This window comes from Microcebus murinus, chromosome 13 (assembly GCF_040939455.1).
Source record: "Microcebus murinus isolate Inina chromosome 13, M.murinus_Inina_mat1.0, whole genome shotgun sequence".
In the NCBI taxonomy this organism is placed as follows: domain Eukaryota; kingdom Metazoa; phylum Chordata; class Mammalia; order Primates; family Cheirogaleidae; genus Microcebus; species Microcebus murinus.
The window spans coordinates 75,791,277-75,804,784 of record NC_134116.1 but is presented as its reverse complement, the minus strand read 5'-3'; the positions used below and the strand labels follow the sequence as shown (position 1 = coordinate 75,804,784).

The 13,508-nt window shown below is 47.6% G+C and overlaps 1 protein-coding gene across 1 annotated transcript in view; it reads right to left on the bottom strand.

Annotated features, from left to right (window-relative positions):
* The window catches only part of FLT1 (fms related receptor tyrosine kinase 1), a 171,072-nt gene that overhangs the window by 12,713 nt on the left and 144,851 nt on the right, over positions 1–13,508 (bottom strand). Inside the window, exons 19-25 of the mRNA XM_076009526.1 lie at positions 12,620–12,733; positions 10,504–10,592; positions 6,856–7,012; positions 6,323–6,420; positions 5,505–5,627; positions 3,794–3,905; positions 2,111–2,210 (exon numbers count right to left, since the gene is read on the bottom strand). Of these exons, the coding sequence (XP_075865641.1) occupies positions 2,111–2,210; positions 3,794–3,905; positions 5,505–5,627; positions 6,323–6,420; positions 6,856–7,012; positions 10,504–10,592; positions 12,620–12,733 (793 nt within the window). The remainder of the gene's footprint in view (positions 1–2,110; positions 2,211–3,793; positions 3,906–5,504; positions 5,628–6,322; positions 6,421–6,855; positions 7,013–10,503; positions 10,593–12,619; positions 12,734–13,508) is intronic.

The following is a 13,508-nucleotide window of genomic DNA, read 5'->3' as shown; positions in this document are numbered from 1 at the left end:
GGTGTGACTTTGCATCTCTAGACTTCTGCACCAGGGCCTGGTAAGGACTGGAACACACCCTGCAGGGACACAGGACTGCGAGGTGCACTTTGGACTCAGACTGAGTTTGCTTAACTTATTAGCAATGTGGCCTTGACCAAACCACTCAGATGTTCTGTGCCTCAGTTTTCTCATCTGTAAAATGGAGATAATAGTAGCACCTACTTTATAGGGTTGTTAGGAGCATTAGGCAAATTAAATTAATGCATATTGATAGTGCTTAAAACAGTGGCACTTATAAGCACTAAATAGCTAGTTAAATATTATTCTATAATAAAAACTAATTCCATTGTAGTCAGCATTTATCTTGAGGTTAAAATAAAAGCTAATTTCATACTATTTAGCATGTATTCTTAGGTAAAAATTAAAACTCATTTCATACTGTTTAGCATATATTTTGAGATAAATAAAAATAGTGTTATTTAATAACCGTCCTTATCATTCATAATTGAGAACTTATTCTTGTGATTTTCAGATTGTATGAAAAGTGGAGGAATGTATTTAATTCAAAGCGTGAGTGGGCATATCTGAGAACCATTTTGTCTGAGGTATGCGGGTATATTCCAGCAGCCCCTGAGGTCCAGGGAGATCAGTCTGGAGCAGCAGATTCTCAATCTGTCTCCTCTGCCTCTTAGCACAGAGAGTGCACACCGCTTCACTTCTCAGAGTCTTAGTTTCATTAACTACTACATTCAGATTATCATATCTGCCCTGCCTGTCCCTCAAGGTTGTTGGGAACTTCAAATGAGACTATGCGTGTGGAAACACTGGAAACCACAAAGTGCAAAGCAATTTCATTTCAAACCAGGTCTCTTGGTGTTTGCCCCTCTTGCCTAGTGTTAAGGACCCAATCAGTTACAAACTCTCAAGGCCTTCAACACTGCAGTCCAAATACAGCCCTGGGGCTAATCTAGCTTTGTCCCAGCTCTCAGGAAGAGAGAGGCCTCGCCCCAAGCTTCTGGCACTTTCCTGATGTGGACACCATGCAAGACTGACGGAACAGGTCCCCTCCCTCCTCCCGCGCTCAGGCTGCCCTCCCAGCCCTGCCTTCACTGGCCCAAGTCCCCAGTCTACCTCTCCCAGCCTCCCGGTCTGGGCCTGGCCTACCCTCATCCCAAGATGATGGAGGAAAGAGACAGCGACCCAGGCCTTGGCCAAGCCCACGCTTCTTTCATTCCCTCCAGCTCCTCCTCAAAGGCCCTCCCAGGGCTCCCACAGGACCCCATTGTGTGGTGGGATGGGAGGGCCGGTTCAGGAAAGGTGGTGCTGCCTCAGGGAGGCCGTGTCCTTGTCAGCAACTCAACAAAACTGCACGTGTCATCACATTCCTGCTCAGGCCTCACCAAGCCTCAGGAAAAAAGTGTGTCCGAGAGAGGCAGGCGAGTACCATTTGCACAATGGAGAAAACCTTCATACGGGCCTGTCACCTTCCTGGAGTCACCGGACAGCACAGCAGGAAGCCCCTCAAGAACTCATCTGATCCAGGCAGCTCCACACAGCAGCTGACCCTATTCCTAAAGGCTTCTAGAGAACATGTATTGCCCACAGGGCTTTCTGTGGGGAATAACGATTTCAGTCGGGAAAGTCCCCTCTTCCTCTCCAACACCTCTTCTGCAGTCCAAACCAACCCCTTCACGGGGCTTCAGGGAAGCCAGGGACCGGTCACTAGCGGCTTGCAGCCCTCCGTGCCGGCGGCTGCCTGGCTCGCTCGGCCCCACTTTGTGAGGGAGGCCACGGCCCTGCACTCAGCTCCTAGGCGGGCTACCACTGTTGCCTGGACCCACACCTAGAAACTGGATTTGTGACTTCAGTTCCCAGCTAGAGGCCTTGAAAAGTCAGGTCAGTGGTCAAGAGAGGAAATAGGTGGGGGTGGGTCAAGGACAACGTGCCCCACTTCTAGAAAACACTCCCCCCACACTGGGCCCAACAGGGGCTGAGCAGGGCATCCCTAAAGAAAACAACTTTCACATCTTCCAAGACCGGATTCTAAAAGTCAACAGAACACGCCCTCTGGGAGCGCCAGCCAGTGGGGAGAGAGCTGCAGGTGGGGAAGGCGGGAAGCGGGGCTCACATTTCAGGAGTGGCGCACTCCGGGGCCCTCATCCTCATGCCGTCCTTCAGGCGGCTGCAGAAGTCCTCGTCCATTTGCACCCCGGGGTACGGAGACCCACCTGTGGGAGACAAGGTGGGAGACACACGGCTCGTCAAAGCTTAGGACACAAAAGACCATGAGGGAGCAATTGGGTGTTTCCGCCTCCCTTTAAGTGATGTTTTAGTTATAGATTGCCAGAGACCAGAAGGAATCTCAGCGCACGGTACAACACACACGGCAGCTCAGCAAATCCTCGCTAGGGACGCACTTGGCCCGTGGGTCCCCTGCTGCCAGCGCCCACAGGCCACTCCCATGGCTGCTCCGGGCTGTCTGGTGGGGCACAGGTGCCATCCGAAGGGCCCCACCCTCCCCACAGGGAACTCTAAAGAAATCCCATCATTAGAGACTCATCCTTTGGGCTCATGAGCTTCCTTTTAAAAAGCCAATAGACTTTAAAAAGCCATGGCTGCTTGTGGATCATTTGTACCTCAGTGCGGATGATTTTAATTCGAAACTTTCTTGCACACTCCTCACAGCACTGGGGGACCAGGAGTTGTGACAGGCCTGAGGGAAGGGGGGCCTTGGGCTGAAAGGGGCGGGCGGGGTGGGGACTGCCTGTGGGCAGAAGTCCGCAGACCTGAGGGTGCCCTAGGGGCCTAGATCTTGCCTTTGCCGGTTTTACTCTCCAGGATTCCCATGTAGTCTTTCCTGTTAGGGGGATTCTTGACTGGGGGTGGGGGTGGGCAGGGCCTCCCACTACGCTCTCTTCCAGCCTTCGAATCTAGTCTATCTCGGCATTTGTTTGTCTGCACTTTCTAGAGATTACTGCTGGTAGGAAGCAGCTGGGAGACGTGCAGTGCTGGCACCGTGTCACTGTGGGGCCATTGCGGCCGCCAAGCTGCTTTCAAAGACTGGAAGCAACAGGTGCCTGTCATCGAAAGCAGGGGAATGATTTTTACACATTACAGGAAACCAGGGATGTTACTGGGTGACTTTTATTTGCTGCAAAAGGCAAATTTTTTGGCAAAGCCCAAAAGGCTCTTGGCTAGAACTCGAGTTTGGGAGGCCTCAGATCACGAACGTGTGTCTGCAAGCAGATGTGGGCTCTGTGCACATCTGTGGGCCTTGAGCAAGGTTTCCAGCCACCCATAGTGCATGTTATTGCAAATGGAATAAATATAACCAGTGTTCTTTATTGTTCATCCAGCAGAGACCAGTGTCCAGGGCTGTATCCTGTGCTAATATCAGAGGCGCTAGGAAGGCCTTCTCCTAACACCTTCCCCGCTGGCTCAGCTGCACCTACCAGGGCCTTTCCTGAGAGAAATTCTGGGAAGCCAGGAGATGCTGGGAGGGATGGGGTAAGAGCGTTAGAGAACTGTATGTTTGAGGAATTAGAAGAACAGGGCTCAGTACAGCAAAAGATAAACCTGACTTAGGATTTTATGAGCTTGTTCATAATCATATAAACCCCACTCTTACAGTACGAGGCACACAGACACACGCCATGACTCATCTGAGATTCTGCGTGGACTCAGGCTTCCCTGTGGGTTTTTGGTTGTCGTAGGTGCTGATCTAAAGGTTGTGTCTACCCAAAGCACACTCAGCAGAAGATGCAGACATTTACTTTTGGGCTATTCGATCTCTTCCTTCCCCCAAATTTACCTAAGGAGAAGATTTCCCACAGCAGTACTCCATAAGACCACACGTCGCTCTTGGTGCTGTAGATTTTGTCAAAGATAGATTCAGGAGCCATCCATTTCAGAGGAAGTCGAGTCTGGAAGAGGGCAAGGGGGCCTTGAGCAGAAGGGCATGAAAACAAAGCACATCCAACCCAAGCACCCATGGGGTCAACTTCCAGATAACACTTGGCCCATAAGTCATTTCCTAGAGAAGCTACCATTTCCTAACACAGAGAAAACCCTTCTGGCATGCAATGTTATGCTAAGAGAGAGAGCTATGAGAGTAATACTGAGTCCCATGAAGGCGAAAGACATTTAGTAATCCTCTCCGATGTGTTCAGCACGTTCTAACTCCATAGCTCTGTAAGAAATCCTCCCCTGCAGAAGGGCCTGCACGCTACAGGAACACTTCGGGCTTGGAAAAGAGTGACTGAAGTTAGAAGACACCCTGAAAGTTAATGGTGATTTCCAGGAATTTTTCCTAAGAAGGAGGATTCTGCAAATCCTGTACAGACAGGATTTCAAAAGTCAAAGTGGGCAAAGAAATTGGAAAGAAGGAAGGAGGCAAAGGAAAGAAGGGAGATCAGTATTTAAGGAGAATGTATGGCTGGTTTCCAAGTATGCAGACAAATCTTTCTCTTCCAGATAGCAGAAATCCTGGTGCTTTGGGCCTCGCCACTTTAGACGGATGGAGACTGAAGGGAAGTACAGGATAATAGAGAGACAGAGAGGAAAATATCATAGAATGGGGGCAGAGAGAGGTCGAAAAAGACACAAGGACGGAAAAGAAGGACAGACTGACACATAGGTAGATGCCATCTTTGCAGACCAGGGCTATGAGGAAAGTTTGTATGTTTTCTCCCCACTTTTATACAAAGAGATTTGGAGCAGGGGTTCTCAAAGTATGGTCCTGGGACCCACTTGTAACAGCACCATCTAGAAATTTGTTAGAAATGCAAACTCTCAGGCTTCAACCAAGACTTACTGACTTAGAAACTCTGAGGGCAGGAGCCAGCAAACTAGTCTAACAAGCCTTCCGGGTGATGTGTATGTTCAGTCAAGTTGAGAACCACTACTGTAATCATCAGAGCTCAGACATGTGCTTGAACCCTTGGGGTACAGGCTGGAGAAGGGAGGACACAGGAGGTCACCCGAGAAAGTGAAAAACAACACTATGTCCAAAAAGGCAGCAGGAGAAGCGGCGTGCGCCAGCAGGGAGATGCCAGCATGGAGAACACGCGAGGGAGGCAGGCCGTTTCCTCTGCAGTGAGATACCGCTGATGGTCCCCCCGCCCTTCCTGAGCGAGACACCTGCTGAATCAATCATCGGGTTAATCCAAGGCAAGAGTCCAGGCTGTTCTTTTCAGTGGTACAAGGAACTCCCACAGGAGTCAAAGGAAGGTAATGATAAGGTCTCAGCAAGGCTCCACCAAACGTTTCTCGGTGGCGCTCGCTGCCCTACAGTAGCAAGCCAGGCACCGGGGAAGAACAGAACCAGGAGACAGTGGCCTTTCTGAGCCCCACTCAAGGGCTCTCCGGGATGCAGCTCATCTGGACTTCCTGTCTGCACAGAAAGCACATGATGGATTTCAGGGACTACTGCCGAGGAAGCGTAAATATTTACCAAGGGCTTCGGTCTGTGGTTTAAAAATGATAGGGTATAAATGAGTCGAATAAACATCAAACCGACTTACATCTCCTTTTCTCACATAATCAGGGTTCTTATAAATATCCCGGGCGAGGCCGAAATCACAAATCTTCACCACATTGTTCTCAGATAAAAGAATGTTTCGCGCTGCCAGGTCTCGATGAATGCACTATAATAAAACAGTTGCATAATCAATGCATTTCCTTAATCCAACCGACTAATTTCCTGTGCCTTTACAGTGTCATTATTTTTAATTTGAGGATTCATTTCACATACTGTGAAGGAAGCGACTCTCAGAGCACATGGAATTACCATAAACATGAAACACTGCTTTACAGATTCAGGTCCCTTGAGGCCCCGAAGTCAAGAAATGCCATGAGTCCGCGGGGGCTACCGTTTTGCAGGACAGCATCCTGGTCAATGAAGTTGCAATCTGATTTTTACCAGAGAGCAAAACCTCCCCACAGCCGGTTATCCCGAGCTGCCGAGCTCCAGTCTTTATCCAGCTGCAGTTCTGTGGGAGGATCCCACGTGGACACAAGAATAGAAGCTCTCTGGCGAAGCTACGTATTCTGAGAGTCTGGCCAGTTCTGAAAACATGCCAGAGGGCACCGTGGACAATGGTCGCCAGACTTGTCTAGTCCAAAACCTGGAGAGGTGTCCCCAGATCTAAGCTCCACCCACTGGTATCCCAAGCTCATCATCTCAAAACTCTTCGTATCCGGGCAAATGGAGGCACTTGTGGTGATGTGTGTTCTCCATTTAAGGACAAAGGTAAAAGCAAATATAAGGGAAAATGGATTATTGCAAAGGTGTGTGTCCAGGCCTGGTAAAGAAGAAAAACCAGTAAAGAGTGAAGCTGACCTTTCTGGAAGACAAAAACTCCATGCCTCTGGCCACTTGAAAACTGTAAGAAATCAGATCTTCCATGGTGATGGGCTCCTTGTAGAAACCGTCAGAATCTGGAAAGCATTAGAACTGTAACTGTTTGTAATGGCTCTTGTTATCCTACCAGATCCCAGTTTATTGGAACAACGCTAGCAAAACATAAAACAAACCAACAAGTAGAGCAGAGTTCATTTTCAGGAGCATATAAATTTCAACATGAACATCAGAGATTTTTCCAGGCCTGCAGCCTGTTTTACCCAAGCACTGAGGGGGAAGGAGGAGGATGAGCCCTTAAGAAAAAAAGGCCCAAGAGGAGACAATTGGACGGTCCCTGTCAAAATTAGTAACTCTGTAAATAATCTTAATTCAAATCTTATCTCCTCAGGACACTACCCTTCGAGTCTCCCACGGATGTTTATTAGGGTGATAAATAAGAAAAAAATTTCACAGATGCACAGTATGTTGTAAAAATATCTCAGACTGTAGGACAGGAAGGAATTAATACCTACCCTCCTCTTCCTCCACATCGCTCAGACTTTTATCTTCCTGGAACCCCGAGCTTGCGAAGCTCTCGCTGCTGGTGACGCTATCTAGTCTCGGTTTCTTGCCTTGCTCCAGGCCTGGCTCCATTTTTTCTTTCTTAGGTTCCGTGTGCAATGCTGCATCCTTTGAAGAGACCAAAACACAGTGACAGGGAGCTCCAGCACAGGGACAGGGAAATGAGCGGGAGCTGGGAGCATTGCATTCACAAAATGGGAAGTGAACCAGCCGCAAGGGCCGGTGACGACCAGGTGCCCGGCTACTTCTGCGGTGGTGGAGTCTACTCTGCTCTTGACTGGGCTTCTAGATAGCATCTTAGGTCAGATAAAAGAATATTAATAGCGGCTGGTATTTACTGAATGCTTACTCTGTGTGAGCCACTGTGTTATAAGCCTTAGATTTTGTGAAGCAGTTCTTATGTACACATACAGAAACGGGTTCAGATAAGTAATGAAAATCACGCACAACTAGTAAAGAGTAAAGCTTGAACCCAGGTTTGGCTGACTCCCAAGTCTGTGCCCTTCACCACTTTTCCATGCCACACACCATCTTGTGACAGATGCTACGAGTGGCAGAAAAGGATCCCTGGTGCACTTGGGGCTTCACTTTGTAATCCCTGGCAGAATTTATAAGACAGGGCTATAATTAGCAATTTCTCTGGTTCCTTGGGGAAGGATGGAACATGAACATTTTTGTTTCTTCCATGCAAAATAAAGATACAGTTTGATCATAACAAGGGTAGAAAAGGCCTTTCACCCTGGACTAGGCAACCAAGCCCTGGTGTGTAATCTGGCTCTTCCATTAACTATGCCCCCTTGGGTAATGTCACTTTACTTTTCTGGGTTTAATTTTCTTCATCTGAAAAGCTCTATCATCCTGTGATTTTATGACTTGTAGAAAAGGAGTTGTTGGTCCTGGGTGTTCATGTGGAACCAGAAAAGATTTTCATTGCCTTTAGTAATTCATCTAGTAACTAAGACACCAGGATCCTAGCACTTCCAGTGGCTTCATGACCAGACCACATTCCTGGCCTTGGTCCTGCAGAATGGCAATACTGAGGCAGAGACTGAGAGGGGCTGGGGTTCAGTGGTGTCCCACGATCCACCTGAACAGCGTGGCAGTGCTAGGACTAAACCAGCCTCCCCATCCTTCCTTGGCTTTTCTAGAGATGTCACAAAGCAGGAGTGATCCCTCCACTAGAGGGCACAGTGGCAGCAAGCAGAGGACATAGGGAGGGCGCATCAGGAGGGACAGCTAACACACTCTGAAAGTGTGGTGGGCACAGAGGTTCCTGTCCCCTGAAAGGAGACCTTCCGGGGTTGCAGGGGGAGGCAGGCCCCAGGGTGAACACCCACCGCCAGCATAGGTAACCTGTCTGCGGGCAGGTAAAGAATATCACTTTTTGTTATTGTCTCCATGAGGCAGTTAGGTTTGATTCTGCTCGGGTGGGGACTGGAATTTTATTTTTCACAAGACCCTTCCCAGGATGACAGAGGACATCAGAGAAAGTGCTGGTAACAGCTAAGGAGAAAAGTGCTCAGGGGCACTCAGGGCTCAGCTCCAAGAAAACTCTCTGGGCAGCCTTCTTCCTCGAGCCTCCCAGGGGCAGCCTGGGAAAGGTCCCCAGGGACTAAAACTCAAGCTCTCTCACCCACTTTCTAACTCCCAGTCAATGGCATAGTCATCTTTGCTTATCAGTAACCAACCTTGTTAAATAAAAGTTAATTTACTGAACTTTCGGGACCCTGGCAGAGCACAGTGAATTTATTATACATTTTATTTAAGGATCCCGGTGAATTTACTTGGAAAATTAAATATTCCACTTTCAATTTAGCCTTTTGGTTTCGTTTTTCCTTTACATTCTCTTTATCTTCCTTTAGGTTCCAAATATGAAAGACAGCCATGGGTTTTCCATGCACACGCTAAGCTCCACAAAGTTGCACGGGAGGTGAATCATTAAATATAGCCAGAGAAGGAAGCAAACTCTTCAAAACAAAGGATGCACAAACCCAAACGTTCCATCCTGCCCAGGTCCCTGGGGTGTTCTGCTGGCTTAGCTCTTCCTGAAGCCAGTCCAGGATTCCAGGACTGAGTAGAATTGGCGCTGCTCTCAGCCAGAGCACCACTTTCCTCTTTTTCTTATGCTTTCTTCACCTTCTTCATTGTGATGCACAGAGAAAGCATTGGAAGGAACCTCAGGAGAGCTGAGTTCTTTCTCTCCCTGACTTTACCTTGTGGTAGGTATGTCCTTAAGCCAACTTCTCTGGGTACATCTATAATCTAAGAGTGTGAACTAGCTAGTCATCCCTTCCAGCTTCAAGATTCTAATTATTAGAGGGCCTGCTTTAAAACTGGGGAAAATATATTGCACGTATTGCCAGACTGGTAGAACACATGTGTCTTTGGTTAGATCAAAGTTTGGGGGATGAGAGAATGGACCAACTGCCCAGTGGTTCTTACTTGTGTGTGAAGACTCTTGCCCACATGACACAGATGGGCATCATTCTTTGACATTAAACATTTTATCCACCATAGAGCTCAGCAGCATTAAGTTGGACTCACCCAATTTTTCTATCTCAGTGGGTTGACAATGACAATAATGACGATGATGGCGATGATAGTGAGGGTGATGATTAATGTTTACTGAGTGCTTAACTGAGACATTTTGATTCTCTCAACAATCCTATCAGTTGGGTTCTATCATTAGTTCCATTTAATAAATAAGGGAACTGAAACTTAGATTGAGTAACTCATCCAAGGCCCCAGATTTTACAAGAGGTAGAGATAGGATTTAAATCCAGGAAGTCTGATTCTGGAGTCTGAGTGCTTAACCACTACACAAGAAGAATTCATCACTAATGCTTCTGATTACTGCTTAATACTGTTGAATCACTGTCCTGTGGACTTCTTCAGCCCACAGAAGGACATAGCATCTGTGCCATATATCATACTGGCAAAGTTTTAGTGAATTATTTCTCCTCTATGCAATAATCTCTTTTAAGCCTTGTTTTCCTCAGGTCTTGGACTCATGTGTTGCTTTTATTACACAGCTTTTACTGAGTGGATCAGGCTGTTTCACAGTATACGTACGGATAACATGGGTGGCGAGGGTGTCAGGAAGTAGGAGAAAGGGCAGTAGGAAGGCAAGATAATGATTTCTAGCTCTGATGCCATCGTTGGTCTATTGTTGATTGTACAAGTCACTCATTAATTGTGTCTTTAATCACAATCTAATCTAATGGAGACAATTATATTTGCTATCATCTTCCTTCAAGAAACAAGTGACTTGTGTATGTGGGTTTGTGTGTATATATACATGCACACACATATATATCTATAGAGACAGAGAGAAATAAAATTATCAGGATGATTTAACAGGTATTTAGATATATGGCTAAATTTATCATCAATTATCACTGCATACACCGGGATCAAATGATTCCCTGTGCTATCACAAAAGAGTGTGACAGGTTAGCATGGAAGGACAACATGGAAAAATGAGAAAAAGCAGAGATTGAGTCATTAATAGAATACAGGTTTCTCTTGCTTTATGTTGCTGTAGCCTAAAAAGAAACTCATTACTGTCTTTAAAAAACACCAACCCTTAAAACTCTTACCTTGTTGAGAAAGAATAAATCGCGTTTGCTCTTCAGGTAGTTGGATAAATTTCCATATTTGCAGTATTCAACGATCACCATCAGAGGCCCTGCAGCCAAAACAACACTTGCTCAATCAAACCAAGCCAGTCAGGCATTCAGCCTGCCTGAGAAACCTCAAACCAATCTGGGTTTACATTAGTGGGGTCTACAGATGCAGTTTGGGGTTGAGAGGCCCATGAACGCGATGACTTTTTCAATTTAAACCTGAGAAGGGGTTTGAAAAATACACTAGAAATAGAAGAAAGGGGTGGGGGAGTGCAGGGAAACATTAGAAAGAAAAGAGTAGAAGAAGGAGAGAAATAACTTTCAGGAGGGCAGAAGCAAAAGCCAGCCACCTTCTCTGCCTCTTAGCCAGACCCTGGTGAGCAGAGGGGCTGGTCCCTGTCACACCCACCCCAGGGCTGTTGAACAGCTCCTTCCTCCCTCCCAGCGAAGAGAACAGGCTACCTGGCCTGCTTCCTTGAGCTTGGTGGTGTCTGCACAGAGTTTGCTTTGGGGCTTGTGAGAGGACCTAAAGCAGGGGTTGGCAAACTATTTATGTAAAGGCTCAGACAGTAAATATTTTAGGCTTTTCAGGCCAACGAACTACTACCTAATTCTGCCTTCGTGGCCTGGAGACAGCCATGAATACTAAAGCCTAACGAGTATGATTACACCAACAAAACTTTATGAACCCACAGATTTGGATTTCATATCATTTCATGTCACGAAGCATTATTATTCTTTTGATATTTTCCCTCCAATTATTTAAAAAGGCCAAACCATTCTAAGCTGTCAGGCTGGCCGTGGTTTGCTGACCCACGGTCTAAAGGAAACGTGAGTGTCGGGAAGGAAGTCCCGCCACATTGTGGGTCCCACGTGGTGCCCCGAAGGCCTCCTCTCCCCTGCCCGGCCCTGCGCTCCCACCGCATGCCCAGGGTGGACACTCAAGGACCACTTCCGGGTCAAAGGGGGAATGACCCGGAGCTGCTCTGACCCAGGGCATGCCGGGAGCCTGGAGGCGCCCGTAGTTCTGAGGTGGCTGGTCCAGGTATGGTGATTTTTCTGTTACTTTGAGGACTTTGCTAGTTTTTAAATGTATGCTAGAAATCCTAACAGCACCTCCTCTTCCCTCAGGGTCCCAGAAGGGGAAGTTGCTTCCTGTATCTCCACTGGGTAGGAGAATTCAGCAGATCTTGGCTCCTGCCTGGGGCCCAGCAATCCTCCTGGGAGCTGAGGAGCTGAGGGTGCACGCTGAGGTGGGTTTTCTCCTTAGCCCTTCAGTTTTACAGATGTAAAGCTGAGGCAAATAGAACGAGGTTGCCACTACAAAGAACTTGAGAAGAGCTTATCAAGGGATAATGGAAAAGCAGGCGGGGCTGTGTCTAGGTCCCTCCCCAGGCCTTATTTCCTCTCTCTACCACTACCCCTAGCAGGCAGGTCTTCCGGAACTATCCTTCTTCCTTACTGCCTTTGTTGAGAGCTTGGAAAACATTTCTGTGAGTAGCTCCTTTCCACCCTTCTTTCTGGTTCAGTGACCAAACACCTACACCCAAGCACCAGCCTTGCCACAGGGGAAGGAAGAAAGGTCTGTGAGAACATGCTGCAGCTCTTAATCATGAGGCATAGCTCTGTCCCTGTCCTGGTGAGTAAGGCCTGTCTGCATGGTGGATCTGAAGGGGGAAGGGCCCTGTGGTTGTCCCCTACATCCCTTCCTCCTGGGATCCTACCGGTAGTGATTCCTTTAGGTGAAGCCTCAAGGAATGCTCAGCCTTCTGTGCTTTTACCTTAGTTCTGCTCACATCCCTTCGAAGTCAACCTGAGAGAAAAATGTCCTTCACTTGGCCTAGAGCCTGTGAAAGGAGATCTAAAAGGGAGTCCTCTTTTGAACCTTTCAATGAACTGTTCGAGAAAGGCAATTCTAGGATGGGAGCGCCTTCCCGTAAATGGACAAACTGTTTCCTCTGGAGCTATAGAGAGGTTGGTTTCCCAGAGGTGAGGAACAACAGGGCTGGGAAGAAGGAGCCGTGTGTCGAGGAGCATTTCTCTCAGCCTGTGCCTGGGGAGGTGGATCCGCTCTCGCCTTCTCCGTTACCTCCTTGCTTGGTGCAGGCTCCCAGCAGGTTAACCACGTTCAGATGGTGGCCGATGTGGGTCAAGATCTTGAGCTCAGTCATCAGAGCTTTGTACTCACTGGCCGTGGCCCCCTCTGTGTGAGAAGCAAGGAAGAGTCAGGGCCACAGGACAATGGGGCTCCTTCCGCCCGAGGCGGCATTCCTGCCCTCCTTGTTTGTCAATGCTCAGCCTGTTGCTTTACTAACTTCCCCACATTCTACAGAAAGGCTGAGTCTCCAGACTGTTTTCATTACTCCCACCCTCCTGAGCCAACATCCTTTTGATTACAGTAAGGCCCAGCGCAGTGGTGGGGTTAGTCACTGGACATTTCCTCTTGGTGGACCTAGTTGTGCTCAGCAATGTGCTGACTCAGAGCTGGGCACCTCATGAAAGTGCCTTCCAGAAACTTCCCTCCTGTCAGAACCAGGTACAGCAAGAACCCCGCAGGCAGGGGATACACCTCCATTCCCCTCTTCTACTCTCCACCTTTGCGAGTCACAAAGAAGGAGCACATGGGGTCTGCAAGGGCAGCATAGCCACTTCTGTAAACAGCTTTGCAGTGTGTTATGTTCTCCCGGTAACCTTTTTCTCACTGAAGTTCACAGGGTTATCTCAGGCTGTGTGGATCCCTAGCATCTGACTTCAACTTCATTCTCAGAGATAAGCCACAGAACTCTAACAATTAGCAGAGTCTAAAGCCCAAATTGAGTTTGTTCTGTTTGTTCTTACTAGTTAATTTTTAAGGTATTTAGGATTCTCAAATTACTTTTAGAAATATAAAAGTCAATTAATCTTGCTGTAAAATATTTCAACAATATGAGTTAGAGTAAGAAGATATGGAGTAAAAGGATCTAGAGTAAAAAATGAAA